General features: G+C 40.1%; 1 protein-coding gene across 2 annotated transcripts in view; it reads left to right on the plus strand.

Annotated features, from left to right (window-relative positions):
• The window catches only part of lhpp (phospholysine phosphohistidine inorganic pyrophosphate phosphatase), a 196,607-nt gene that overhangs the window by 79,987 nt on the left and 89,062 nt on the right, over positions 1 to 27,558 (plus strand). For both annotated transcript variants that reach the window (XM_043712654.2, XM_087998930.1), the window contains exons 4-5: positions 907 to 970; positions 11,675 to 11,767. In XM_043712654.2, the coding sequence (XP_043568589.1) occupies positions 907 to 970; positions 11,675 to 11,767 (157 nt within the window). The remainder of the gene's footprint in view (positions 1 to 906; positions 971 to 11,674; positions 11,768 to 27,558) is intronic.

Here is a 27,558-nt window from a genome sequence, read left to right on the forward strand (position 1 = left end):
CCATCCTTTCCCCATAGCCTTTTAATATATTATCCAAATCCCTTTTGGTTGAATCAGATTCTACTGCGTTTTGAGGTAGTTGCATCACAGTTCCTAAACATTTCCTGTGTGAAAATGATTTTTCTCATGTCACTGATTTGCCATTTACCTTAATTCATGTTCAATGGTTCATGACTGTTACACCAAGGGAACAGTGTCTCCATGTCTTCTCTATCTAAATCCCTCAAGGTTTTGAACACCTCTGTCAAATCCCCTCGCAGTCTTCTGTTCTCTAAAGAGAACAACTCCAGCCTCTCCATTGTTTCCTCATCACTGAATTCTCTAATCCATGGAATCGTTTTCGTGACTCTTTTCTACATCCTATCTAAACCCTGCGTCTCCTCCCTAAATTGCAGTTGGACACAACTCCTGTTGAGGCCAACTAGCGTTCAGTAAAGGTTTAATATAACTTCTTTGCTCATGTACTCTGGGTTCTGTTTAAAAGCCGAGGGGCTTGTATGCCTCTTTAACACTTTTAACCTACTCTGCCACCTTTATCAAGATGAGAGCATGTTGCTGCATCCTATTTAGAATTGTACCCTTTACCTGTATGCTCCCCTTATTCTTCCTATCAAAATATATTGCTTTTTTCACCTTTCTGTATTGAAAGATTTATTTTCTGCTGTCAGAAATCTGGTCTTCAGTGACATTTGCAAAATTGAAGTGTGTTAGCCCTCACTATTATGCTAATGATGTAATTATATCCATTGTTTTGTTCACTGTGGTGATGATGTCCTCTCTAATATGCTGGATGCTAAAGCCAAGCTTTCTGTATGTCCTCAAAAGACTGCTTTGCAAAGGAGCCTTCTATATTATGGATTTTTGATTGTATTGACCTCCACATTTCTTGATGTTTCCATACTCTAGGCGATATTATAAGGAAACCGATGGAATGAAACTTGATGTTGGAGCTTACATGAAGGCATTGGAGGTACTTGAATGTTTATGCTTCCTTTTCTGTTCTGAAGGTGTTATGCTGTTGGCTAATGTTATATTATACCTCAAAAATATTCAACTTGTTTAGTGTTCTTCTCGTTCATGTGATGTGGGTTTCATTATCCATCCTGATTGCCCTTGAAAAGAGATGGACAATAAATGCTGGTGTTATGTTAAATATGCGACCAGATTACCAACTGGGAACAGAAAAATGTCAAATTTTGAAGTTCTATGACACTAAAATTGGAAGATATTCTTACAGAATATGAAGAATGGCTAGTGCCCTGTAAATTACCAAAACACTTCAAATGAAAACTGTTCTTAATGCACTCATTATATTTAAATTGTTAATATCCTTTGTGAAATAAGCTTTTTTTTGAGCTTGTTATGCTTCTTCCAAATTGTCTCTTCCCTCCCCATTTTGAAACTCTTGAGGTCTGCTTTGAAAGATGCAGTCAAATACTTCTGCCAAGACCCTCAGCTGTAGGGCGCTTCACAGATTAACTCAGTTGTACCTCGGCTGAAATTCAGAAATGTGCCAGAAACAGGCACCCTTGGCTTTCTTTTTTCCTCTGTTTCCCTCTCCCGCACACGACTCCAATACATCTGTCACCATCCTGATGGAGCTCAGCTCATTCAGTGAAAACTGAGAATGGAATTAATTCAACACTTTCCTTAGCAACGCAGCTCTGCTACTTCCAGATAAAGTCCTAAAAGAATAGTCTTCATTGGAACACCATTGACTATTCAAAAGGGGGCATTGTATGTTGGGCAGTGTGTTTCTGTATGTGTGCAGATATCTTGATTGTAGTCAAAATCTATGCAAGGTAGAAAAAAATGGTTTGAGAAGACAAGGGTATGGGGGAGGTGATAGTTCTTGGCAAGGATTATATTTTTCGAGATATGAAAACACAAGATACTTTTTTTTTTAAGTGTTGATCCACTGGTGGAAGCAGAAAAGGTGTACCCTTCCTTGGAAAACGCTACTAGGAATTGCAGGTGAAAACTTCAGTGAAAACTTTGGCAAATGTGTCTAATAATTAAGCTGTCAAAGTTAATTGGGCAGAACTTGAGGCTGGACAGGTATCAATCCATGGGGTCATTATAATATTCAAGGCTGAGATAGGTAGATTTTTAATCAGTAATGTTATAGGGAAAAGGCAGGAAAGTGGAGTTGAGGATTACCAGATCATCCATAATCTCACTGAATGATGGAGCAGACTCGATGGGCTGAATGGCCTACTCTGCACCTGAATTGTAGAGTCTTATTATAGAAACAGTCACACCCAGGAAAGAATTTTCACTTCTCAATAGATAGCAGTTCTGTTGTTTTGGTGGCCACCTTTCTTAAAAGGAGCTCCAAACTGAAGAGGGACACACAATGCATAGTACCATTTTTAAATGGAACTCAGATGATGCAGGAAATAATCAGTTAATTGCCAGGAAGTTATGGAAAGTACGAGAATTGAAGACATTAATATGGAAGACAAAGAGGCGATGAAAAAAGCAGGCCATTACAACAAACTCTAAAACATAATATAAACATATAGAGCACATTTCTCCCCTCTCTGGAGGTGGTGAGGAGGACCAGCAATTGGGCAGATTGTTCCAGGAGAGACGCTCATCCCTTCTCACTGCCTCAGCCATACACAGCTGGGCAAAAGATCAGTTGGAACTTCCCAGCAGGTCAGGCCCATAAGTGGGCAACTAACAGCTGCTGAAGCCACCTTTTTCCTTTTCCTCTGATACCCCTGACTAGTAAAATTCTCGCTGTTGGATCCCTGAAGAACAGTTCAACTCCCACTCCTCCAAGGACATGCAGGTCCTGGGCCGCCTCCATCGCCACACCCTAACCACCCGACGCAAGGAGGAAGAACACCTCATCTTCCACCTTGGGATCCTCCAACCCCACAGCATCAATGTGGACTTCACTAGTTTCCTCCCTCACCTTATCCCACTTCCAACCTTCCAACCTGGCAGTGCCTTCTTGACCTGTCCTACCTGTCCATATTCCTTCCCGCCTATCTGCTCCATCCTCCTCTCCAACCTATCACCATTACTCCCACCTCCATCCACTCTAAGCTATCATCCCCCCCCCGCCCCCCCACCCCTCCAGTGCCACCCCCCTCCCATTTATCTCTCTAGCCCATCGGCTCTCAAGCCTCATTCCTGATGAAGGCTCCTGCTGCTTGGATGCTGCCTGACCTGCTGTGCTTTTCCAGCACCACACTCTCGACATTGATATCTATTACAAATCCACAGACTTTTGTGGTTACATTGACTATACATCCTCACGCTCTGCTTCCATAAAGACTCTATTCCATTCTCAAGGTTTCTCTGCCTCCGCATGTATTTTGTTGATGCCACATTCAGCAGGGGAGGGTCTCAGAATTTGCCACCCTTTCTCCTCAATCACTTTGATTGTCAGGGCCCCAAGCCATGTCCGACCATCTCCCACACTTACACTCTTAACCTTTCCCTCCCCTGCCGCACAAATGAGAGAGTCCCCCTAGTTCTCCCTTTCCATCCCATCAGCATCCACATCCAAAGAGTCATAAGCTGCCATTTCTGTCACTACCAACAGGATGCCACCACCAGACACATGCTTCCCTCCCTTCCCTTGATGGCCTTGAGGTACAGCATATTATATTCCTCCTCAGTAACTTACAGCCTTCAGGACTCAACATTGAATTTAACAATTTCAGAAGGTGAACACCCTCCTCCTTCACTACCCTTCCCCCACACCCAAAGGTCCTGTTCTGCACTGGTTTCTCCCAGCATAGCCGACACATTCAACTATTCATACACAGCATTCCTGCTTTGCCTTGTCTTTATACACTTTGTACCCTCAACCAGAGATGTCAGGCTCATATACTTCTATCTTGTTTTGCTGGTTAGAGCTGACACATAAGCAGGAAGCTTGTTATAGTTGTAGACAGGCCTCAGTCAAATTAAGAGGGATTGCTTTTGCTCAGGGGATCTCGGCATAGTAAGTCGAGGGCACTATCTGATACCTGCTCGGAGCTGGATTTGATTTATCAGCCATTCAGGACAATCAGATTCAGGATGTTAGCCAATCAGTGGGTAAGGAGCCAAATGTCAGGCAGTCCACCACCCATCCTGACTCTTTTTGCCTGAACATTAGCTGTTTGCCTCCTGATATTATGGCAGATGAAAGTGGGCAGCACAGCTGTTCTCTTGATGTAAGTGGGAGGTGTCCCAAGCAAGCGCGTAGGCAGCACACAGGGCATGCAGGGGAGTGAGGAAAGATGTTGCAGGCAATAGTGAGAGTGGTAGAGCATGAAACTTAATGGGAGGTGGGTACAGAAGCAAAGAGAGTCAGTGTGAGATATCAATGAAAAGATGGTGCCAGTTATGCTGGGTGAATGGAGAAGGACATCGATGGTGCTGGCTATTCCTGCAGAAAGCCAAAACCGCTTTAATCTGAGTGGTAACCTCCGACAAGGCTGACATGGCCTGGTGTCATGGATTCCACTGCCAGTCCTGGGGAAAGAGGAAGTCCTGTGTTTGTTTCCACCCTGTAAAGCAGGATGTACTGGTTCCCTTATGTAAACTAGGGCACCAATATCCCCTTATGCCCGAAACGTCAATTCTCCTGTTCCTTTGATGCTGCCTGACCTGCTGCGCTTTTCCAGCAACACATTTTTAAGTTCTGATCTCCAGCATCTGCAGTCCTCATTTTCTCCACCAATATCCCCTGTTGTGCCATGTCCAGGGCAATGTCAGAAACCTTGTAGGGCAGCTCCAGAAGGACAGTCCATGACCAGGTTCTGAGAACAGCATGTAGTAAGACGTGGCTCAACCAGGATGATGTGAGGAATGCCGTAAGGGCAGGAAGTTAGTTTGATGTGTTTGGTCAGATACATTGAGAAATCTTGCCTGGCCTCAAGGTGAGAATCCCGCCAAAAAAAACCTGATGCAACTTACATTTAACCTAAAAAAATGTAAGATTCAGCCCAATGTTTTGAGTCCAAAATAAGTTCTTTGGTGTCACATGCCAGCCAAACTAATGTATGTTTAAGGAAAAATGCTTAAATCTGTTATTGATGATTTTATAACAAGCAGTTACAAAATGTTAAGGTGGTCAGCCAGAGTCCACATAATTTTGTGAAAGGAAAATTGTGTTTGACAAATATATTAGAATGCTTTAAAGAATTAAGAAGTTCTGTGGATAAAGGGGAATGAGTAGATGGAGTGTATTTGGATTCCCAATGTATTTGAGTTCCTATATTAAAAGCTACTATTGGTTAGCAAACAGGAAGCAGAAGGCAGTGATAACATTTCATTTTCTGCTTGGTAAACTGCAACTCATGGAGTGTCAGAAGTCTCAACTTTTCACAACGTATGTGAATTAGTTGGATGAAGGGGCCAAGGCTATCATTGCTCAATTTGCTGATGTCATAGAGTCATAGAGATGTACAGCATGGAAACAGACCCTTCGGTCCAGCCCGTCCATGCTACCAGATATCCCAACCCAATCTAGTCCCACCTGCCAGCACCCGGCCCATATCCCTCCAAACCCTTCCTATTCATATACCCATCCAGATGCTTCTTAAATGTTGCAGTTGTACTAGCTTCCACCACTTCCTCTGGCAGCTCATTCCATACATATACCACCCTCTGCGTGAAAAAGTTGCCCCTTAGGTCTCTTTTATATCTTTCCCCTCTCACCCTAAACCTATGCCCTCTAGTTCTGGACTCTCCCCACCCCAGGGAAAAGACTTTGTCTATTTATCCTATCCATGCCCCTCATGATTTTATAAACCTCTGTAAAGTCACCCCTTAGTCTCTGATGCTCCAGGGAAAACAGCCCTAGCCTACTCAACCTCTCCCTATAGCTCAAATCCTCCAACCCTGGCAACATCCTTGTAAATCTTTTCTGAACCCTTTCAAGTTTTAGAGCATCTTTCCGATAGGAAGGAGACCAGAATTGCGCGCAATATTCCAACAGTGGCCTAACCAATGTCACTAAGTTTTGTAGGAAAGCAAGTCCTGAAGAGGGCATAAGGAGTCTGCAAAGCTTTGGACTGGGCAAAAAATTGGCAGATGGAGAATAATGCAAACTTGTCCAATTTGAAGGGAAAAATAGAAAAGAAATACACAACCTAAATGGAGAGCAATTGAATATCTCTGAGGTACTAAGGCATCTAAATGTGCCTGTACAGTATATGAATCACAGAAAGTTGGTGTGTGGCACTGAAGTGATTTGGAAGGCAAATGGAATTTGGTCTTCTATTGCAAGGTAAATGAATATCAAAGTAGGTAAAACTTAATACAGTTGTGGTGTCGTGTTCGAATAAAGATTGGAATCAGTGTGTTGTTAATCAGCAATAACAGCACAAGTTCGGGTGGCAATAGAATCCTGAAATACAGTTCTTACAATGAGCCCCTTTATATACAGTTCTTGCATATATTAAAATTCCATTACTATAATGTTACATTTTTTATCTGTAGTACACAAACATTTGAAGAGCTTCTGTCCAGGAGGATAGGAGATTGGTTAAAACATGCAGTAGGTGCTGACTGCTACTTCTAATGGGATGTCTGTCCGGTCTGCTTGCATCCTTAGGAGATGTTAGTCCTTTTGTCTTTTAAGTTAGTAAATATTAGTAAAAATGCTAGGCATATATGCTCTAAATAAGTTAAAAATTGTACCCTTACTTAATAAAAGAATAAAGGATATTAAACTGATTACTGCAGCTGGCTTGTGAGATTTATTTACAATTTGCTGGTATGTGTTTCATTCATTCATGCAATTCCATGGAAGCACTGTTTTGTCAGTTAGTTTCTTAAAGGGATAATGGCTCAGTTAAAAGGTTCAAAATCAAACAACACCAGGATATAGTCCAACAGGTTTAATTGGAAGCACACTAGCTTTCAGAGTGCCGCTCCTTCATCATTTTCTGTGATTTTTAACTTTGTACACCCCAGTCCAACACCGGCATCTCCAAATCACAGTTAAAAGGTATTTAATAGGTACTTAACCTATTCAGGTCAAGGAGATAGTTGGTAAGGGCTGATTAATATTATAATGTTTCGTGAAGACTTGATGGGGATGGTATTGTTCTGTATGCTACACTTATTCAGAGGTAAACACTGCTTGTAGCAAAGGCTGACAGGTGTGGAAATGCAGTACTGTAATGGGTTTGAAAGGGATGTTTTTAAGTTTGGATAGTAAAATATATTACAGAACCGTGGTTTTGTGAACGAATAAATGAAAGTGTGTTATAGTAAATAATGGGTTAGTAAAGGGCTGTGAATGAATGAATGGGAACCAATATTAATGAATATAAAGCAAGCTGATGAGTGAGTTAATAAAGATAACCTATAACGCAATATCTCACACAGTATACAGGACACCCAGGGCCTGTATCCACCTGAGTTCAGATGAATGAACAATAGACTCATATAAAATTCTGAGTGCATGTGGTAGAGTCTAAGAGGATGTTTTCCCTTATGGAAGAATGGGAGAATTTTTTTTGGTTGTAAGTTTGCTTGCTGAGCTGGTAGATTTGTTCTCCGACATTTTGTCACTATGCTAAGTAACATCATCAGTGAGCCTCCAATGAAACATTGGTCTTCTGTCCCACTTGCTATTTATGTGTCTTGGTCTGTTGGGTGATATCACTTCCAGTTCAGTTTCTGAGAGGTTGGTAAATGGGCTCCATATTAATATGTTTGTTAATGGAGTTCCGGTTTGAACCACAACAAACTAAGACACATAAATAGCAAGCGGGACAGAACACCAATGCTTCATTGGAGGCTCACTAATGATGTTACCTAGCATGGTGATGAAACATCTGAGAGCAAATCTATCACCTCAGCAAGCATACTTATTATCTGAGCTACAAATCTTCTCCAAAATTGCAATTTTTAAAAATCTGTCAGAGCATTGTTAATCTATGGATTTATCTACCTCTGAGATGAATGGAGGTAGAGTCAATTAAACATTTTTAGGGATGTGTTAGACAGATTCTTAATTAACAAATTAGTTGAAGGTTCTTTCCATGCAGACAAGAAGGTTAAGTTGAGATGCTACAACCCACTGCAGTAGTGTACCATAAATTGAGCCCAGTATTGCCAAAGTCATACCAAATGTTAAAGTTTCTTTTAAATATGTACATTACCCCAATTTACCTGACTTTCAGACCAAGGTTGATTAAAATAATGGACCAGGTATTTGTATTAACAAGCTGGGTCAACTGCTTTTTTGTCATTTATGTAAATTATTTGAATGTGAACATAGAAGTACGGGAGAAAGTTTGCAAATGACACCAAAATTAGAGGGGTAGTGGCCAATGAAGAAGGTTACCTCAGAGTACAACGGGATCTTGATCCGCTGGGACAATGGTCCAAGAAGTAGCAGATGGGGTTTAATTTCGATAAATGTGAGTACAGCATTTTTGAAAAACGAATCCGGGCAGGACTCGTACATTTAATGGTAAGGTTCTGGGGAGTGTTGCTGAACAACAAAGCCTTGGAGAGCAGCTTCATAGTTCCTTGGAAATGGAGTCGTTTGTAGATAGAATAGTGAAGAAGGCATTTGGTATGCTTGCCTTTATTGGTCAGTGCATTGAATATAGATGTTGGGAGGGCATGTGGCAGATGTACAGGATATTGGTTAGGCCACTATTGGAATACTGCATGGAATTCTTGTTTCCCGGCTATACGAAGGACGTTGTGAAACTTGGAAGGGTTCAATAAAGATTTACAAGGATGTGACCAGGGTTGGAAGGTTTAAGCTATAGGAGGAGGCTGAACAGGCTGGGGCTATTTTTCCTGGAACGTCAGAGGCTGAGGGGTGATCTTATAGAGGTTTATATAATCATGAGGGGCATGGATAGGAATGGGGAGTCCAAACTAGAAGGCAAAGGTTTAAGGTGAGAGGGAAAAGATATAGTAGAGACCTAAGGGGCAACATTTTCATGCAGAGGGTGGTGCATGTACGGAATTAACTGCCCGGGAATGTGGTGGGGACTGGTACAATTAAAACATTTTAAAAGGCATCTGGACGGGCATGTGAGTAGGAAGGGTTTAGAGGAATGTGAGCCAAATGCTGGCTAATGGGGCTAAATATAATTTAAGATATTTGGTCGGCATGGACGAATTGGACCAAAGGGTCTGTTTCCATGCTGTGTGTTTCTGTGACTCTCTAACTCTAAGTAGACAAAGTTGAAGGTCCTAGATACTTACTAAAAGAATAAAACCACAGGGTTCCATTGTTTAGAACAAATAAACTAAACTTTTCAGTGAAAAGTTGGAAAGTAAAACAATCTGCAATATATTTATAACTTGCACTCTAACATTTAAAGTTAACATGAAATAAATCTGAGTTAACAGGCAATTTATGGTTGAACATCTCACAGATTTTAAATGGATGATGCTGTTGAGACAGATTCCACAAAGCTATGACATCTATGACACTGTGAGTCTCAAAGTCTAATTAAAATGCTTTCTCTTTTGCAATGGATTTCAATTATTTCACTTTTGAAGATCCAACTTTGGAAACTCCTTCACAGACTCTCTGACTCAGACACCCTCAACAGCTGCTCTCACCTTTTAGTTCAATCTCTTCTCCTAAAACTGAGTTCTTCAGTAGTTTTGAGACCATTCCCAAGCATCTAATTACTGACACAATTTAATCTTTTATCAAATAGTTGGCTTCATTGAGCTGTCATTGAATTTCTCCAAGCTAAAAATCTTTCTCAGTTGCATTAAGCAAATATTGTTTGTGGGCTTCCTTCACCCCACTCAGCTGCAATGAACTGTTCTGCAACTATTCCCTTGGACCCCTTTAGAGCCTTAACTGTCTGATGTCACTTCTTTTGTATTAGTATTCCCTCTACTCCAAACTGCAACTAACATCTTCTTGCAAATACAACGATAAATTGTAACCAGAGAACCTTTTAAAGCTATACCCATCTCCATAATGCTTAGCCAGCTCTGAGCTATGTTTGCTTGACCTTTCAGTTAAATATCCCTCATTTACAATATCTTCCTTGATCTGAAGATGTAAGTTAGTTTTACTATCTTTGAGTTCACAGAATATTTTTAATTGATGCAGTTTTAAGCCCAAATCAAACAATTCCTCTGAACTGTCATTACTGAAAGCAGTATAGACACGATGGCTCAAACCTTCTGAGGAGTGGTGATCAGTGTTGGATTGCTATTCTGTACCTAATTTTGGACATTAGGACCCATCTTCACATTTCTCATCAGCACTTCCAACTTCAGAAATGTGGAGCTATCTGAATTCAAAATGGTGCCTTATACTGCAGCAAAGATGAGGAAGTCAAACCGTGCCCCTTTTTTTATTTACAGCAGTAGATGACGTATTTTGTTAAATTGTTATAATTAGTTGTCTTCTACAATTATTAATTATCCCATGAATGGTATTTCCACATGTAGTATGAAGACCCATCTAACCACAGTTCCCACACCCCCATCAATAGTTTTAAAAGACATTTGAAGTTGAGGAACCTATAGGATCATGGAAAAAAATCTGAATATGGGACCAAACAAGACTACACCTTTAAAGAACCATCTTGTATGATGAGCTGAACAGCCTTGTTCTGCACTATAAATGTCAGTTATTCTATATGTTCAATAATATGACTGTATGTGTGTGGGATATGTATATAACATGCACAACTAAGATTTAATAAAAATGAAAAATCAATCTCAGCAAGATCAACATATGTGTTCTTCCTTCCCTAATACATTATTTGAGAGTCATTTAGCTTAGATGATGATTGTGTGATTCATAATACAGAAAAGGACAGAGTTTGATTCATGTTCCAGCTGAAGTGGACTTTCTGCTCTGTCCAATTATAAAATCGTGACACAAACATGGTTCAAAAAATACCTGGGTAAAACATTGTCAAATTTACTACTCAAAATCATCCCAGCCAAGTCAGTAATAATGCCAACCCCAGAAACAGGCTCCCTCTGCTGAGCTTATATGAACTTGTACAATGAGCCCCAAGCATCACATTTTCATGAATTGTCTTGCCATGAACAACATCTGATACCTTTTTGTTTTAATTTATATTTGTGTTTTTTAACTAGTTAAAACTTGAGACAGTTAAAAGAAAAGGCACTCCTGCAAATGGATTGAATGTCAAGCTAAAAAGAGCAAAAACTAGAATGTCCCTTTTCTCATTAATGCACTTCTGAGAGTCATGAAACATTACGTTACCTACCTTTGCTGTACATGATAACTGCATTTAGGTGCATCATTACTTGGATAAAATGATTCTTTGGGCATGATGTTTATTGATTAAGTTTTTGATCAAAAATGCACAGTGACCCAATTGGTATTGAAATGTTCTGCTTACCCCTCCCCCCAAAAAATCTTTATTTCAAAAATTAGACTCAAAGTAGCTTTCAGTATACCTAATTGTAGATTTAGTCATCAAAGAAGCCGATATTGTCTGCAGCACATTTGACAAAGGAAGTGTTTAATTCAAAATGTTATTGCTTTGCTAAAAATCCAAATGCTTTGTTGTCTTTAACATCAAGTTGTATTCTGCCTTGAAGTCTCAGGTGCCTTTTTCTCTCAAGAATTACACATGCATCTGAAACAATTTGAAACAACTTTTGTTTCTGATTTGCAGCATCTGCAGTTCTTTCAGTTTTTATACATGAATTTGACTTTATTTTCATTCCCTCCTCCCAGTACGCCTGTGATATCGAAGCTGAAGTGGTAGGAAAACCAGCAAAAATGTTTTTCCTGTCTGCCGTATCTGACATGAGCTTACAGCCAGATCAGGTAAGAGCTAGTCTTTCATGCCTGACACCTGCGCTGTTACCTGTTGAATAAAAATACCTTGTTTGAATTGTTTCTCGTCATTTGGTTCATTTGATTTTTCAAATGGCTACAAATTTTCCTTCCAGGAATTGTTAGTTAAAGTTTATTTTGAATGAATTGTCAACGTAACAGAATTATTCCAGAGTTTATAGCAAGTGACAAAATGACTAAATGTTTTGTGTTTATGAAAGATAATAAATATAGATTAAGCAGACATTTCCTTCTGATAACTTGTGGCAGAGAAAAAAATCGTGTCATCCTTTTATATTAATTTTAGATACTTTTTTTAAAACAGTATGAATTATGAATCCAAAAATCATAGATCTGTAGATTAACAGCAGCTTTGCTTTAACCGCACACAACATTGGACTCTAGAGGATGGTGTGCAATTGTGATTTGAATTTAAATTCTCGTGTGACCAGGCATCCTGAATTGAAGCTTAATTAGCTGATTTATAACTTGAAATTCATAACTTCCATTTTATTTTCTGCATAAAAGTTGTTCTTTTCACCTTGCAAATATAGTGACTCTACAAATATTTTGTCTCATTTCCAGTTTACAAATAGAATTATATGGACAAGAACCTCAGCTAGAGGCTGATAGTGATTGATAATGATAGTGCTGTTGAGTTAAAAATCAGATATTAATATTTAATAAACTTCCATCCAGTACTCAGTGGCTAACTGTTTGGAGGAGTTTATTTCTTAGCAGTAATGAATTGGAATGTATTTTCTACTATGTGGCAGCCTTCTCTCTAGAAAGATGGTTTGTGCTATAGTGGTCAACTCTGGGTTGGCAACCACATCAGGAATTCACTCTGCATTTGCTACAAGGAAGACTGCAAAGGTGCATGATTTGCTGGCCTGTGTTTTTGTCTGAGCACTTTTCGCAGCCAGCTGAGCTTTTCATTCCTGTTTGCATCCTCCAGGGCCCTCCCAGACGTATGGCTTCCAATGGTCACAGCGCCGCTGACTGTCTGCCAGGGTCGGTGTCCTTTTAGCAGAGATATGGACACTTCGAAGGTCATGACCCAGCGTTCAGTTCATTGTACAGAAGGAGTTTGGGCATATGATTATCACCCATCTGGTACATGTAGCTGAGTTGCCAGCACAGGCACATTGAATTAGTAATGAGTGTATGGTATCACCATACTTCAGAACTTCTGAGCTGGTGCCCTTCATAGAATCTCTACAGTGTGAAAACAGGCTCTTCGGCCCAACAAGTCCACACCAACCTTCTGAAGAGCAACGTACCCTACCCTATTATCCTATATCTACCCCTGACCAATGCACCTAACCCACCCTGAACGCTGTGGGAAATTTTTAGCATGGCCAGTTCACCTAACCTGCACATCTTTGGATTGGAGGAAACCCATGCAGGAACAGGGAGAATGTACAAAGTCCACACAGACAGTCGCCTGAGGCTGGAACCGAACCCGCATCCCTGGCGCTGTGAGGCAGCAGTGCTAACCACTGAGTCACCATGACCTTGTCCTACTGTGAGCTGCTGAGCATACATCTGAGATAGCAAAGGGGAAAATTATTCAGCCTTTTCTCCTGCCTAACATAGGGTGTCCGGTTCTCACAACCATAGGAACAGAGGTTCACAAGGCTGTCAGGTTGCTGTTCTTCCACACCCTGTAGCTCAGCTTGAGCATAACAGCTGAAGATTTTGCAATGTGGGTGTTTCTTCAGCAGCAAGTGATATATTTTTGGTGCGTGTGGCGACTGGTATATGAAGCTATCACTATCCTCTAACATCACTTTGTCACGTTGATGCATAGCTGTATGGCAACATCCTAGACCCTGGGCATTTGTCTTCCTGATGCTGATGGTTAAACCAGATTCTTTATGGATGTCAGAAAGTATGTCAATTTGGTACTGCAGCTGTTCCTCAGAATAGACAATCCACATGCAATCCTTGGTATAGAACAACTTCCTAATGATGAGTCATTACACCTTTCTCAGATGCAAGACCAAGGAGAGAAATTGTGCACCTTGCCACTTTTCCTGTTTCCAGGTCTCTTATTCTCCCAACACATTTATCCCTCCTTGATATTTTAACATTCAATAATTGCCACCAAGTGCATTCATGATACACTATGTATCCTATAAAATGCAATAATGCAACCAATAGCACAAGGCCTTTCAGTCCAACAAACCTGCATCAGTTCTTTTGAACCCATATCCATCATAATATCAGGGAGGGAGTGCATTCCAAAGCCTAACCATTATTGGTGTAAAAGACTTTTCCTTATGTAACCTCTGGGTCTGTTGTCAACTAACTTAAGTTAAATCTGGATCATTTGATTGCAACTGTTGTTCATGTATTCCAGCTAACTATTCATAACTTTATACACCTGCATCAAATTCCTTCAGGTTTCTTGGCTGTAGGAAGAGCAACCCAAGGTTCTCTGTAATCTCTCATCCTTGAAGTCATTCTAGAAAATATGTACTGAACCCTTTCCAAAGCTTTCATATGCTCTGAATTAGGAGCTATAAATCACAGTTGGGTGGAACAGCATTGCTCAGGTTCAACTACACTTCAGTGCCTCTATTTATAAAACCCACTGAAAGCCCAGATTTCAGTATGATACATTTTACAACCACAGCTTTGTCAGACAATTACACATAACTTGAATGTTCATGTCATAAAATCAGCTCTGCTTCTTTGAACTTGACCTTATGCAATATCATCCATTAGGCCTGAACCCCACAAGTACCAAAATCAATAATTTCATGTAAAAATCAGCATATATTGAGCTCAGTGATATTTTCTATCGCAACTTGTGGTTTCATTTCCAAGTCTAAAAATAGCAAATCCTGCAGTAAAATTGCACCAACTAATTCACCTGCAGTAATGTTCTATTGCAGTCCATGCTCTAATTGAGAACATACACTTTGCATTGAGTGGTAAACATTTTCTCATCTTAAGAAATGCCACACTTACAGATGCCCAGCATTGAGTATCTAGTAGGAAAGCAAAATACTGAAGGTGCTAGAAATGTGAAATGTAAATAGAAAATGCTGGAAATACTCAGCAGGCCAGGGAGCATCTGTGGAGAGAGAAACAAAGGCAGTCATTTAGGACTATGATTAGCATTATTTCAGGCAAAGAATCACTGACTTCAATTTCTCTTAGCGTAGACGCCAAATGCACTTGTCAGCAAAATTCACCCCTTTTGCCAGGCGTCCAGAAAGTAATCAGAGTTTTGTCAATCTCTCATTCCTCTTCAGCACGAAACACAGCAGAGACTGCCAGAGACCTAGTTTGACATTGGCACAACATAAAACATACATTTTTCTCAAAGATTTAAGCCTGAAGAAAACATAAGCAATTTACTGAGCCATAAGCTGATGAATTTTAAAAATGAGTAATGGGTAGATGTATCCTCTTTATCTGAGCTGCTTGGGCTTTGTGCATTGTAGAGTGACTGGCCATTGCTTGGAGCTGTATTGGGACTGCTGCTCTGAGAGGTGGTTAATTTGGGTGCCTTGTTCAGGACCCTTGTCAAATCAGCGACGATGGCCAGAGTTTCTGATTTGGAGACGCCGGTGTTGGACTGGGGTGTACAAAGTTAAAAATCACACAACACCAGGTTGTAGTCCAACAGGTTTAATTGGAAGCACACTAGCTTTCGGAGCAACGCTCCTTCATCAGGTGATTGTGGAGGGCTCGATCGTAACACAGAATTTATCGCAAACATTTACAGTGTGATGTAACTGAAATTATACACTGAAAAATTGATTGTCTGTTAAGCCTTTCATCTGTTAGAATACAGTGATAGTTTCACTTCTTTCATGTGTAAATCACAAAACCTTTTTTTTTAAAAGTTGCATTCTCGGGTTAGCTATTAACAATGGTGATAGCTAGACAATATGTTGAAGATGTTGGCCCCCTGTGTTCTCTGTCTATGCCATGATGTTTAGATTGATTGATTCCAATCTAAAAAGTGAGATAACAGTTTTACATGAATGCATGCAGTTTTTGAGCAAAGTACAAAGTAACTCTGCAAGTACAAATTCACCCCACAAAATATATGTGTGCATGTGGGTCTTTGTCTGTCTGTGTGTGTCTGTCTGTCTGTCTGGGGTGGGGGTTGTGAGTGTGAGCAAGTGTGTGTGTGTGTGTGTGTGTGTGTAGTGAGTGCAGAGTGTCTTAAGTCTTTGAGGGGGTGCATGTTGGAGTGTGTGTGTCTATAAGGGTATGTGTGGGTGTCTGTGTGTGTGTGTGTGTGTGTGTGTGTAATGTGACATGAACCCAAGGTCCCAGTTGAGGCCCTCCCTATGGGCACCGAACTTAGCTATCAGCCTCTGCTCGGCCACTTTTCTCTGCTGCCGGTCCCGAAGTCCACCTTGGAGGATGGTCACCTGAAGGTCCGAGGCTGAATGTCCTGGACAACTCAGAGTTTCTGAGTAAGCCTAAGCTCATGGTATCTATTGCTTGTGTAGAAGGGCAGTGCTGCGAGTAAGACAAAAACTGCAGGTTGAGCCCAGGCCTGTGGACGGTAAGTGAATTCATTCACCACACCCAGCACGTGAGGTAGCCACTTGAGAGGAGCTAGTGCCTAAGCCCAGCTCTCCTAAAGATATGGGCCCTAGGAATTATCTGCAGTCCCCTCTCCCGGGCTCTGCTGCTGTGGGTAAGGCTGTACAGCTTCCTGTTAGTTCTGGTATTTAAGTAGACACCCCCTATAGTTGATCTGAAGACATTTAACAGCAGCAAACAAAATACACTAAACAGTGTCACTGTCAGATGCAGCACAGTTTGAGCCCACGATAAACCAATAGCTTCTGATGTTGCTCAAGGTCATTGCTGTCCTTAATTGTTATATTATGATGGAACAAGAAGATCACATTGAGCTCTTCAATGGGAAGCCAGTCTTCTCCAACAGCTTAAATAGACCATTCTTGCTCACATGGCCGAATGTCTTGGTGAGATTGGTGAAGACTGTGTCTAATGTCTCCTTTCCCCTACATTTCTCTTGGACTGAGAAGATTGTGGCCAATTGTCGATCCTTTCTAAAACTGCTCAGGCTTTGGAGAAACGTTTCAGCTGAGTTCTGAAATCTGATAAGAGCACCACAGACAAATACCTTCCCCACACTGCTCAGCAGGGAGATGCGATGACAGTTGTTACAATTACAGCGGTTACCCTTGTTCACATACAAGGGAAAAGTCTCTACATCTCACATGTCCTCATACAGAGTCCTCTCCCTTCAACAGAGACAGGGAGGTTTGTGCAGATGCTGCAGGAGTGTCGGATTCCTGTGTTTGAGTTCAGGCAGTGTGCAGCTTTGCCCATATCTTTGCTAAGGTACTTTACGATGGGTTCAATATCCAGTTCTCCTCTGACCGATAGGTGTCACATTTCTATGAGCTTCCATTGTGACTATGTTCTCCCAAGATTGCAACTCAGGATAGCGTTCAGCCCAACTCTCCAACTATTGCAGTCTTTGATGATCTCCTTTCCTTTGATTTCAGTGGATCCATTTGCCTTGTGAATGGATCTCTTTGATCCTCTCACATCTGTATTCTGAGTCGCCAGATGTCTGGATATTTTGGCAAAGTTGTAAACAATAGTCATTGATACACTGCCTACCTTTCTGTTGGACTTTACTTTGACTGGGTTTAAGTAAGCTGGAACAATCTGAAGTTTGCAACTCTATCTCAGAGTCAGAGAGTGTCGGGGAATCAGAAGTTCAAATTTCCCAGTGAATTCTCTTGGATATAATGTGTCAGCATTTCTTCTGGAGTTTTGACATAAGTTAAATAACCAGTCCACGAATATCTGGAAACCATACTGCTTGAGCCACTGTTTCAGGATTATGACCCTACCTTCAGAACGGGAACCATTGGATATGTTAAGAAAGTGAAAGGGCAAGAGGGTGGCAAAAGAAGCTCTGTGACAGGGTGGAAGGCAGGAGAGATTAAACAACAAAAAGAAGCATGGTATAATGCCAAAGGTAGAGCAGTGGAAATGATAAAGATCTGTTCAGAGGCAGTCTGGATGGCAGGATCCTGAATAATGAACCATCCAAGTGTGAAAAAAAAGGAAACAAAGAGAGAAAAATGAAAAAAAAACATCAAAAGCAAACTGATTTGATCTGAGGTTACACTATAAATTGTTGAACTCTGTTGAGTCTATAAATTGTTGAACTCTGTTGAGTCCGTCAGGCTTTGGGTTTCCAGTTGAAAGATGAGGTGTTGTTCCTTTAGCACGGATTGACTTTCATTTAAATATTGCAGGAGGCGGAAAACAGGAAGTAGAGTGCAAGTAAAGGGAGAATTTAAATGACACATGATTAAAAGCTTGGGTCCACACTTTCAAACTGAGCAGCCATTTTCTGCAAAGCAGTAACACAATCTGCATTTGGTTTCCTGTGTGTAGTGGAGATCACAATGCGAGAAATGAATACAATCATCTAAACTGAAAGATGAACTAGTAAATCACTGTTACACCTGGTAAGAGTGTTGAGGGCTTTGAATAGTGAGAAGAATGAAGATGAAAACGCAGAGGGATGTCTCAGGAAGGGGAGAGAGTGCTGTGAGTGACTGAGGAGTCAAACTGGGTATCCAAATCTCTGGGGAATGCTGGAAGTGAAAGAGAAGATGTGTTTTGAGGGTGATATGCCAGTTGTGGGCAGAAATCAGTGATTCCTTCAGTTTTCAACCAAACATAAAGTCCATGCCTATTTAAATATTTTTAATGTTTAACTGTCTAGTTAATATTTCTGGTGGAAAGTGACTGGATGTGGCCTGTATCCCATCACCAAGACACTATTTGTTTACAAGTGCATAGTACTTGATGTGAGTCCAGCTTCCTCAAAATCAGCTCTGAGTGAACAGGATGTCTGGCACTCCTGTTTATGTCTGTCTGCCAGGGCCCCCTGATTGGGTCAGATTAACAGCCCCAATTAGGGAACTCATATTCTGAGGTCTATTTGGCTGCCCTTGTTATAGTCATGACAGTGTCTTCTTTGTGAAGATGACTGTTACAGTATGAATTATTGGCAGTGAGTTCAAATGCAGAGGTTCACACCAGATTTTCCATTGGTTCCCTGACTTAATGCCAAGCTACTTCCCAATTAAAAGCAGATCGGGAGCAAATAAACTCCTATTATTAAAAGTGAAAGTCAAACCCAGCCTCACTCTTTGGAAACCACATTTCATAATATGTTGTTACTTGAGCTATTTGCAGCATTCAGTGTTTGAACACAAATATTTCTGCTTCTTCAGTCCACCATTAGTTGTTATATATCCCAATTGCTACCTGAAGCACCCCATTGACTGGACATAATGCACCGTTATTGAGTGGAGATGCCTGACTGCTTTATCTTCAGTTTTCCAATGGTGTGGGTTTTGCAAGTGTCTGTGTATTTTAACAGTAGGTTATGAGAGTTGAAAGTTTTTTTTTAATATGACAAAACTGGGAGTATACGAACATCCCAGGGCTCACTAATCTATGGGTGAGAATGAGGTTTGCAAGCTGTGTGACCTCAGAGCACTGGTTCTTGCCAATGGATGCTGGTGTAAACCTGGTTGACCGGCAGTGAATTTAAAGCAAGATCATTTGGAACCTCTGTAAAGTGCGATCAGGTTACTTTGTCATCCATCACAGACCCAACAACCCCAACAGGGTTGAATGGCCTCCTTCCAAACTGAAAACCTCTCCTACTGTGATACCATGTTAAGACAGTTCCAACAATTATTATTTCTGAAGGCTTTATTAATAATAATGGGTGGGGATTTCCCTGCCAGCCATGGTATGAATAATGGTGAGAAAGATGGGAAAATATGGAGCAAATGAAATAAATCAGGATCTTAATGACAAGAAATATTTTTGCTATTTTCCTCTCAAGCTTTAAATGGAGATATAAGAAACCCAGTATTGAGCAGCAACTGTCTGACTTCCATTCATTTATACCTCATTAAAGCCCCAACATCACTTCCGACTCTCCTCTCCTTCCCTGAGAAACTAAATAGTGCAAATTTCCTGACACATGAATTTGAGTGGGTACCTGCTAGCTGCAGCCATGATAACACTTGTCTGAGTCTTCATCCAATTACTTCTTCATAACAATGCCCCTGCATGCTCCAGGGCCTCTCTCCTCCTTTGAGGATAGTGTTCTGAAGAAGTGTCATATTGGAATCAAAATGCCAACTCTGTTTCTCTCTCTGCAGATGCTGCCAGACCTGCTGAGTTTCCCAGCGTCTGTGTTTGTTTCACTACCTTCCCTGACATTTGGTCCACATCGATCAGAATCAGTGGCTCATCACATCATCGTGCCTGCTCTTGGATCAACTCACACACCACTTCAGACCTTCGACATGTCACTACAGAGGAGAAAGTGAGGACTGCAGATGCTGGAGATCAGAGCTGAAAAATGTGTTGCAGGTCACCTGACCTGCTGTGCTTTTCCAGCAACACATTTTTCATGTCACTACAGAGCTCAGGGTTCCCCAACACTTGCTTTTTCTGCCAGGTTGCTTTTTGCAACCTGTATGTCTAGGATGCATCTCATGGCTCTTAGCTTGGTTTCTCAGCACCCAGTCACTTTGCACTTATTTGGAGATTGCTAGCCTCTATCTACTTCACAGTATTTTCTCAGTAAATGTTCTCAGACTTTGACATACAGGCCTCTGGCTTCTATGTGGGCCACCTTGGGTTTTTTTTTGCACACAGGAGTTTTTGGTGCTCCATTTGAGGCTACCAGTCTTTGCTTTGCAATGCCATTTAGCGCAGAGAGAAAGCCAGGTCAGTTGTCACAGTGGGAAGCACTACCAAAGAGTGAACATGTCACTGTCTGGCACTATGCATCAATGACTTCATACACTCAGCATAAAGTGCAATAAACACACTGCAAATGGCCCATGTGTGAAAGTGAAAGGGGAGCAAACCTTAGCGGGTGAGTGTGTAAAAAGTGCAGAGGGCAGGAAGGGTAAATAGTTAAGGGAGGTGAGGTAGGTGACAGCCATTGAGTAGACAGAATGCATGAAATAGTGAGTCTTGCAGTCAATAAGCCTTTGTGAGAGGTGTGTGCAGTGACAGTGTTAGAGTGAGTTGTTGCTATTCGAGTGAGAGGCAACATAGAGAAGATGATTGCACTAGCCCTTTTAGAGCCAAGAAGATTATTGACCTGCTCCCTGCACTGTTTGGCATCCTGCTTCACCAGAGACAGGGTCCTGTCCCAGGCTGCAATTTGGTGAGTTTGGTGGCATTGTATCGTGTGACTGATGGCAGGATAAAGGTCTGTCCTCCTCTCCCCCTCCCCATTCAGGAACATCTCCAGGCCCCTGTCCATGAAGCAGGGAGTGAGCTGTCCTTTCCTCTAGGCCACGCTCTCAGTCCTGATAGTACAAGGACCAAATTTGAGGGCCAGGTCCTGGCCTGCATTGTCTAAAATGGTGTTCAGTTGGATTTTAAATATGGCGCCAGCGGTGTGACACCATAAGGTGCAACTCTTTATTTCAAAACATAAAATTTACTTTTAATATTTTCATTTTTCCTTTTCTGATATTTGTATAATGAAGTAACCTACACCTACACAGCGATAGTTGAAAGGTTGTTGAATATCCTAATCCTCAGAGGGGGGAATGGTGGGGTGGATAAACCAGCAGAATCAGAACAAGAAACTAGATAAATAAATGATTCAAAGCAGCAAATACTCTTTTTGTTTTATCAACCGTATTTGATTGTGAGTAGAGCTGTTGCGATCTCAGCATTAATCTGATGCTGATGTACCCTCACTAAGTCCTGTTTGTAAGTGTAGGTCTGTAATAGCTCATCAGAACTACAACATTGATTCCAGTGCATTCTCTTAAAACTTAATCTATTTCTGTTTCCTTCAAATATCCTTTTAATAATAGAATAAATAGTTTTTTCTTAGTTTCATAAATATGAAATATTTTGTGCTTAAAGCTGCTTTGATCAATACTGTTGTGATCGATGATTTCTGCGATTGCTTGTTTTTGAATAAGTATTAACTGAGTATTGTGTTATCAAGGCAGTCCTGTTGCACACAGTCTTTTCTCTGAGAGCTTGACATTAAACCTGGTCTTTACTCATAGTCTGAGAGGTGTACAGCACAGAAACAGACCCTTCGGTCCTACTCATCCATGCCGACCAGATATCCTAAATAAATTAAGTCCCATTTGCCAGGATTTGGTCCATATCCCTCTAAACCCTTCCTGTTCATATACCCATCCAGATGCCTTTTATATGTTGTAATTGTACCAGCCTTCACCACTTTCTCTGGCAGCTCATTCCATATATACACCATCCTCGGTGTGAAAAAGTTTAGGTCCCTTTTAAATCCCCCACCCCCACCACCTTAAGCCCTCTAGATTTGGACCCCCCCCCCCAGGAAAAAGACCTTGACTATTTACCCTATCTATGCCCCTCATGATTTTGTAACCTTCAATAAGGCCATCCCTCAGCCTCTGACAATCCAGGGAAAATAGCCCCAGCCTATTCAACCTCTCCCTTTAGCTTAAACTCTCCTTCTCTGGAAGCATCCTTGTAAATCTTTTCTGAACTCTTTCAAGTTTCACAGCATCCTTCTTGTAGCAGGGAGACCTGAATTGCACACAGAATTCCAAAATGGTCTAATCAATGTCTGTACAGCCACACTATGGCCTCCCAATTCCTATACTCAACACACTGACCAATGAAGGCAAATGTACCAAATGCTTTCTTCATTATCCTGTCTACCTGCGACTCCACTTTCAAGGAGTTATGAACCTGCACTCCGAGGTCTCTTTGCTCAGCAACACTCCCTAAGGCCTTACCATTAAGTTTATTAGTCCTGCCCAGATTTGCCTTTCCAGAATGCAGCACAAAATGCAGCACCTCACATTTATCTAATTAAATTCCATCTACCACTCCTTGGCCAATTGGCCCATTTGATCAAGATCCCGTTGTACTCTGAGGTAACCTTCTTCGCTCTCCACTACCCCTCCAATTTTGATGTCATCTGCAAATATACCATACCTCCCTTTGTTCACATGGAAGTCATTTACATAAATGATGAAAAGCAGTGGACCAGCTGATGTGGCACACATCTGGTCACAGGCCTCCAGTCTGAAAAGCAACCCTCCACCACTACCTTCTATCTTCAAGCCAGTTCTGTATCCAGTTCACTCCTTTTAAAGGAGCCAAGAACTGAAGCTCAGAACAACACTAGCATGTTGTGCTCCTCCCATTACTAACTTTAAAAAGCGCTTTTTAAAATTGCTTTTTCTTTGCAAAACTTCATATGTACTTGCAAGTGTTTTGTATTCTGCAAATTAAGTGATTCCTTTAAATAAGTGAGGATATAAATTACTATTCTTTCTACCTGGGGTATCTGTCACGTGTGTCTAACAGAATAGTAGCTGACCCTCTATCAGGTTTTCACTAATGTTGTGATCTAAAAATAAAACAGAGTTCAGGTCATGTGTCTCCCCACCATAACCCCTCTGATAGTCTTGAATGATGAGATATTCAATAAGAGAGAGACTCTGTAGTGTCAATGTAATATCACTTGTTGCATCAATGTTATATCCTACATTGACCATCTTAAAATAGTCCCTGCCAACATAATTGTGCAAGTTCACAATGTAGTAAGTGTTTTGCTAATAGTAGAATTGGTCTTTTTATAATTCCTAGGATCTGAGTTTGAACATAACTCATACTCATTTTAATGTTCTTTGTTCTGATAGTTCTAAGTGAAGTAAACTGAGTATTTCTCCCAACCAATTGGCAGCTAGTGTTAGATTCCATTTCCTCCCCTTTCTTTGTCTGACCATTCGGTATTGGCCTGATTAATGCTAATTTTATCAAGCCTGTTCTGAAATACTATAAGTAGTTTGTTGGGGGTGGATGGGACAGGAAATGACGCATTGATTTTGCGTCCAAAGTGCTAAAAAAAAATCTGCATTTTTAATCCATATTCTGAAAACCTTTCACAGCTTCCTTTACAAGGAGTGGTGCCACCTTTCTCAATTTTACAAACAGAAAATTTAACAGGTGAAAACCATCAGTCCTTATGCATCACAAATGGAAGAGAATTGTTATTAGTGAGTTGCATTTGAACAGAGGAATAAAGAAGAGCATTTTCTTTATTTGGAGAAAACTCCAAGCACTGGGGTGGGCAAGGACTCAGTCTGAGGTCTAAGGTATGAGATCAAATTTGAAAAATATAAAAGTGATAAATGAAGACAGATCACTCATATGATACTAACTGTTAGTCAAAAGCGCTATTTAAAGTTTAAGGTCAACAAATGAGTACAAATTGATGGAAAAAGTGAGTTTAGAATTGATATGAGGAAGCACTTCTTCATGCTAGGAGTGAGTGTGTAGAAGATAATCTCAGATATTGAAGACAGCATGCATTAGGTTGTTAAATACTGTGGGGAAATGGTCCTCACATCTATAATTTTGTGATGAACTTAATATAAGGGATATAATGAAATACAAACAGTAAAACTTGCACTAAACCTAGTTTGTTCTTATTTACTTTTCCTATAAGTTATATTTATTAATGGCCCAAGTTTAGTTTCTTTCTTAAGAATTTAAAATCATAATAGCTTTTTAATTTCTTAGCAAACCAGAACTTCTGCTGTCCAGTTATGTTCAACAAAGAACAAGGAATTTCTGCTCAATCTGGATTAAAACTTTTCTGTCTGCCCTATTTGTTAAGAATTCATATGTTTGTTATTGAGTGTAAATTGTAAATAAGATGGGGATAGTGATCATGTACTACTTGTACAAATTCACTGGTGCACTGTAAAACTAGTGGTATGTTTCAATTAAACCTGTTGTTTTTCAATAAATTTTATGTGTTTTTATTTAGTGATTTCTATTCTTTTGTTCAGGTTCTCATTCCCTGATTTCAGTGTATGTCTGCAGCCTTATTTTGTTCATAGGAGCATTAAGAAAGTAAAAACTTGCCACACTTTAATTGCATGATTACATTTCAAAGTAAGTAGTCTGAAAATTACTGTTGGTGAATAATGTAATATTGACAAAGGGACACCAGGGAATGACCTTAAATGAATGGAGTGAGCTCGTTAAATTAAGTTGTGGATGCACTTAATCTATAGGATGATGAAAATGCACAAGGTCATCGTGAACCACATCTGGTTTTGAGAAAGTACTGATTACAGTTAAAGTTACTTTTGCCTGAGGTCTGAGAGGTCTCAACCCTAAAATGTTATTCTTTGTTACCAGAGAAACTTTGTCTTTTCCATATGTTCTAAACCTGGAAATGCTAGATCTTGTCAGTGAGTGGTAAGTGAGAAAGGCCTCCATTGTATCAGACTAATTTATTCACTGCAAATCTACAATAATTTAAACTGGCTCTTTGAAATTGAGTCAAAAGCATGCTTATTAGTATGATTATAGTTTGAAATGCTTTGAGTGAAAGTAGCTCATTTTGACATTTCGTGAGTGATTCCACTCCCTTATAGCACTCCTATTATAACAAATTGCTGTTTAGCCTATTTAGCAGTAATTTTCATATATTTTCAAGCAAGCTATTGTGTGACACGAGTATAATAGGCTAAAGGTGACACATCGTTAACTATATTAATGATAGTTCACCATAAACATAAGAGGAAATAAGTTTTTAGTGGGATGCACGGTGGCTCAGTGGTTAGCACTGCTGCCTCACAGCGCCAGGGACCTGGGTTCGCGTCCCACCTCGGGCGACTGTCTGTGTGGAGTTTGCATATTCTCCCTGTGTCTGCATGGGCTTCCTCCGGGTGCTCTGGTTTCCTCCCACAATCCAAAGACGTGCTGGTTAAGTGAATTGACCATGCTAAATTGCCCATAATGTTAGGTGCATTAGTCAGGGGTAAATGTAGGGTAAGGGAATGGGTCTGGATGGATTACTCTTCGGAGGGTCAGTGTGGACTTGTTGGGCCGAAGGGCCTGTTTTCATACTGTAGGGAATCTAATCATTATACCACTCTAAAGATGGCACACCACTATGCCATAAAGTGAGCAGAAGTGGGCTCGGGAGACTTGTGTTTTCAGAGTTATGCTGTTTATACAATGTAGAACATGTAATTTTCCCACTGGATGGAAGAAAAACTATGAGTCATTCCAAATTACTATACTACTGATGGACAGGCCCACTAGATTTAGATTGACTAAAACAATAGTGAAACTGAGAGGTTATACCCATCAGGCTGTATTGATTAGACATAGACCTGTTTTTCTTTGGTAAAGGAAAGATTTTGAGTTGACTTGATGTTTTTAAAGAGTTTGATGGATAGATGAGGAGGTGATACCAGAATTACAGGTGATAAATAAAAAGTATTAATTGATAAATCAAATAGAAAATCAAAATAAACCTATTTTCTTAAAGAATTGTTAAAATATGGAATTCACTTCCACAAGAAGTGATTGAAGCAAACAGCATGAATATATTTAAAGGGAAACTAGATATACATAAAAGGAAATAATGTTTTAGACAAGTATATTGTGGATGTAGAAAGTAGGACATGTGCCTGTTGCAATGAATAGTTTGTTTCTCAATATAAATGTTATGCAATAATTTTTAGTAGGCTATGGCAATTGAAAAAATCAAATTTTGTTGCTAAATGAAATTCTAGATTTTTTACTTCAATTTGGTGCTCATATTCTACAACTCTTAACTTGATAATTGAGACTAAATTGTTGGTGGCATAAATTAGATGGGTTTATAAAATATTCACAGGTGCTAGTCAGTATTTTGAGGTCAAACATACTTTTCCCATGTGAACTGAGACATTGACTGACATCTAATTGCAGGCTGGCTGATTACCCAGTCTTTTTAGATGGAAAGGCCTGAGGAGAGGCAAACAATTCTTCTTTATAAGAAGGCTTAATGGAAAGAATTTGCTTGATTTTAGTTCATTAGGTTACATGGCTGTATTTTGATCACTCTTAGTATTAAGCTGTTTATCAGGAATGTAAATGAATATCTTTGTAAAAATGGAATGAATAACAGGAGGTCTGTTACCAGCTTAAACATTATCAAGCATTAGTACTTCTATTAGTGATTTGTCTTACAGACTAAAAGAAATGCTGTAATGTTTGTACTTGTGAGTTCAGTTTGACATGTAATGTTTGAGTATACTGGTGAAGCAGGACCATTACTGTGAGTAATTCTTACTTATCTGCATATCAGAACAGCAAATCAAGTGTAGGGATTATTATTTAATGCCCAGCATTATATGAGATATGTTTTGAAGTGGTTGGAAATCCCTCAGGAGACATCAAGACATTGAATAAGCCAAATGTTTAATCAGTGACAAGGAGTTTGGGGTGCTCTTTTATGAGTACAAAAAGCTGTATTAATTTGCTCATGGCTACATTGGGCATGAGATGTAAATTTTTCGGAGTTCTTAATGAACTGTTATAACTCGCCATTGCTGGTAACCTAGATAAGAAAAGTATGGGTTAATTCAGCAGATTTATTCCTTTGTAGGATGAACCAGTTGTAGTCAAAGTATCGGTTATCTTTTATCTGTTGGCAATATTTAATTCAAAGGAATTTATTTAAGAATTATTAAATGGGAGATTCTTTGCACTTGGCAAATGTGTAAATTCCCAAAACATGAAACAGGCAAGAGGATTTATCAGTCTATTTTACTGAACTTCATGCATTTGCTGCGCATTTCTATGTGCCTAAATTTAATCTCAATGGTTAACTTAATCCTGACAGCCAGACTACCAGCCTCAGAATGCGAAATTCTTAACCCTAAAGTGAACAGTTTTATTTT

The sequence above is a fragment of the Chiloscyllium plagiosum genome, unplaced genomic scaffold, assembly GCF_037043375.1.
Source record: "Chiloscyllium plagiosum isolate Xiang-an unplaced genomic scaffold, Cpla_swu_hap1 HiC_scaffold_22, whole genome shotgun sequence".
In the NCBI taxonomy this organism is placed as follows: domain Eukaryota; kingdom Metazoa; phylum Chordata; class Chondrichthyes; order Orectolobiformes; family Hemiscylliidae; genus Chiloscyllium; species Chiloscyllium plagiosum.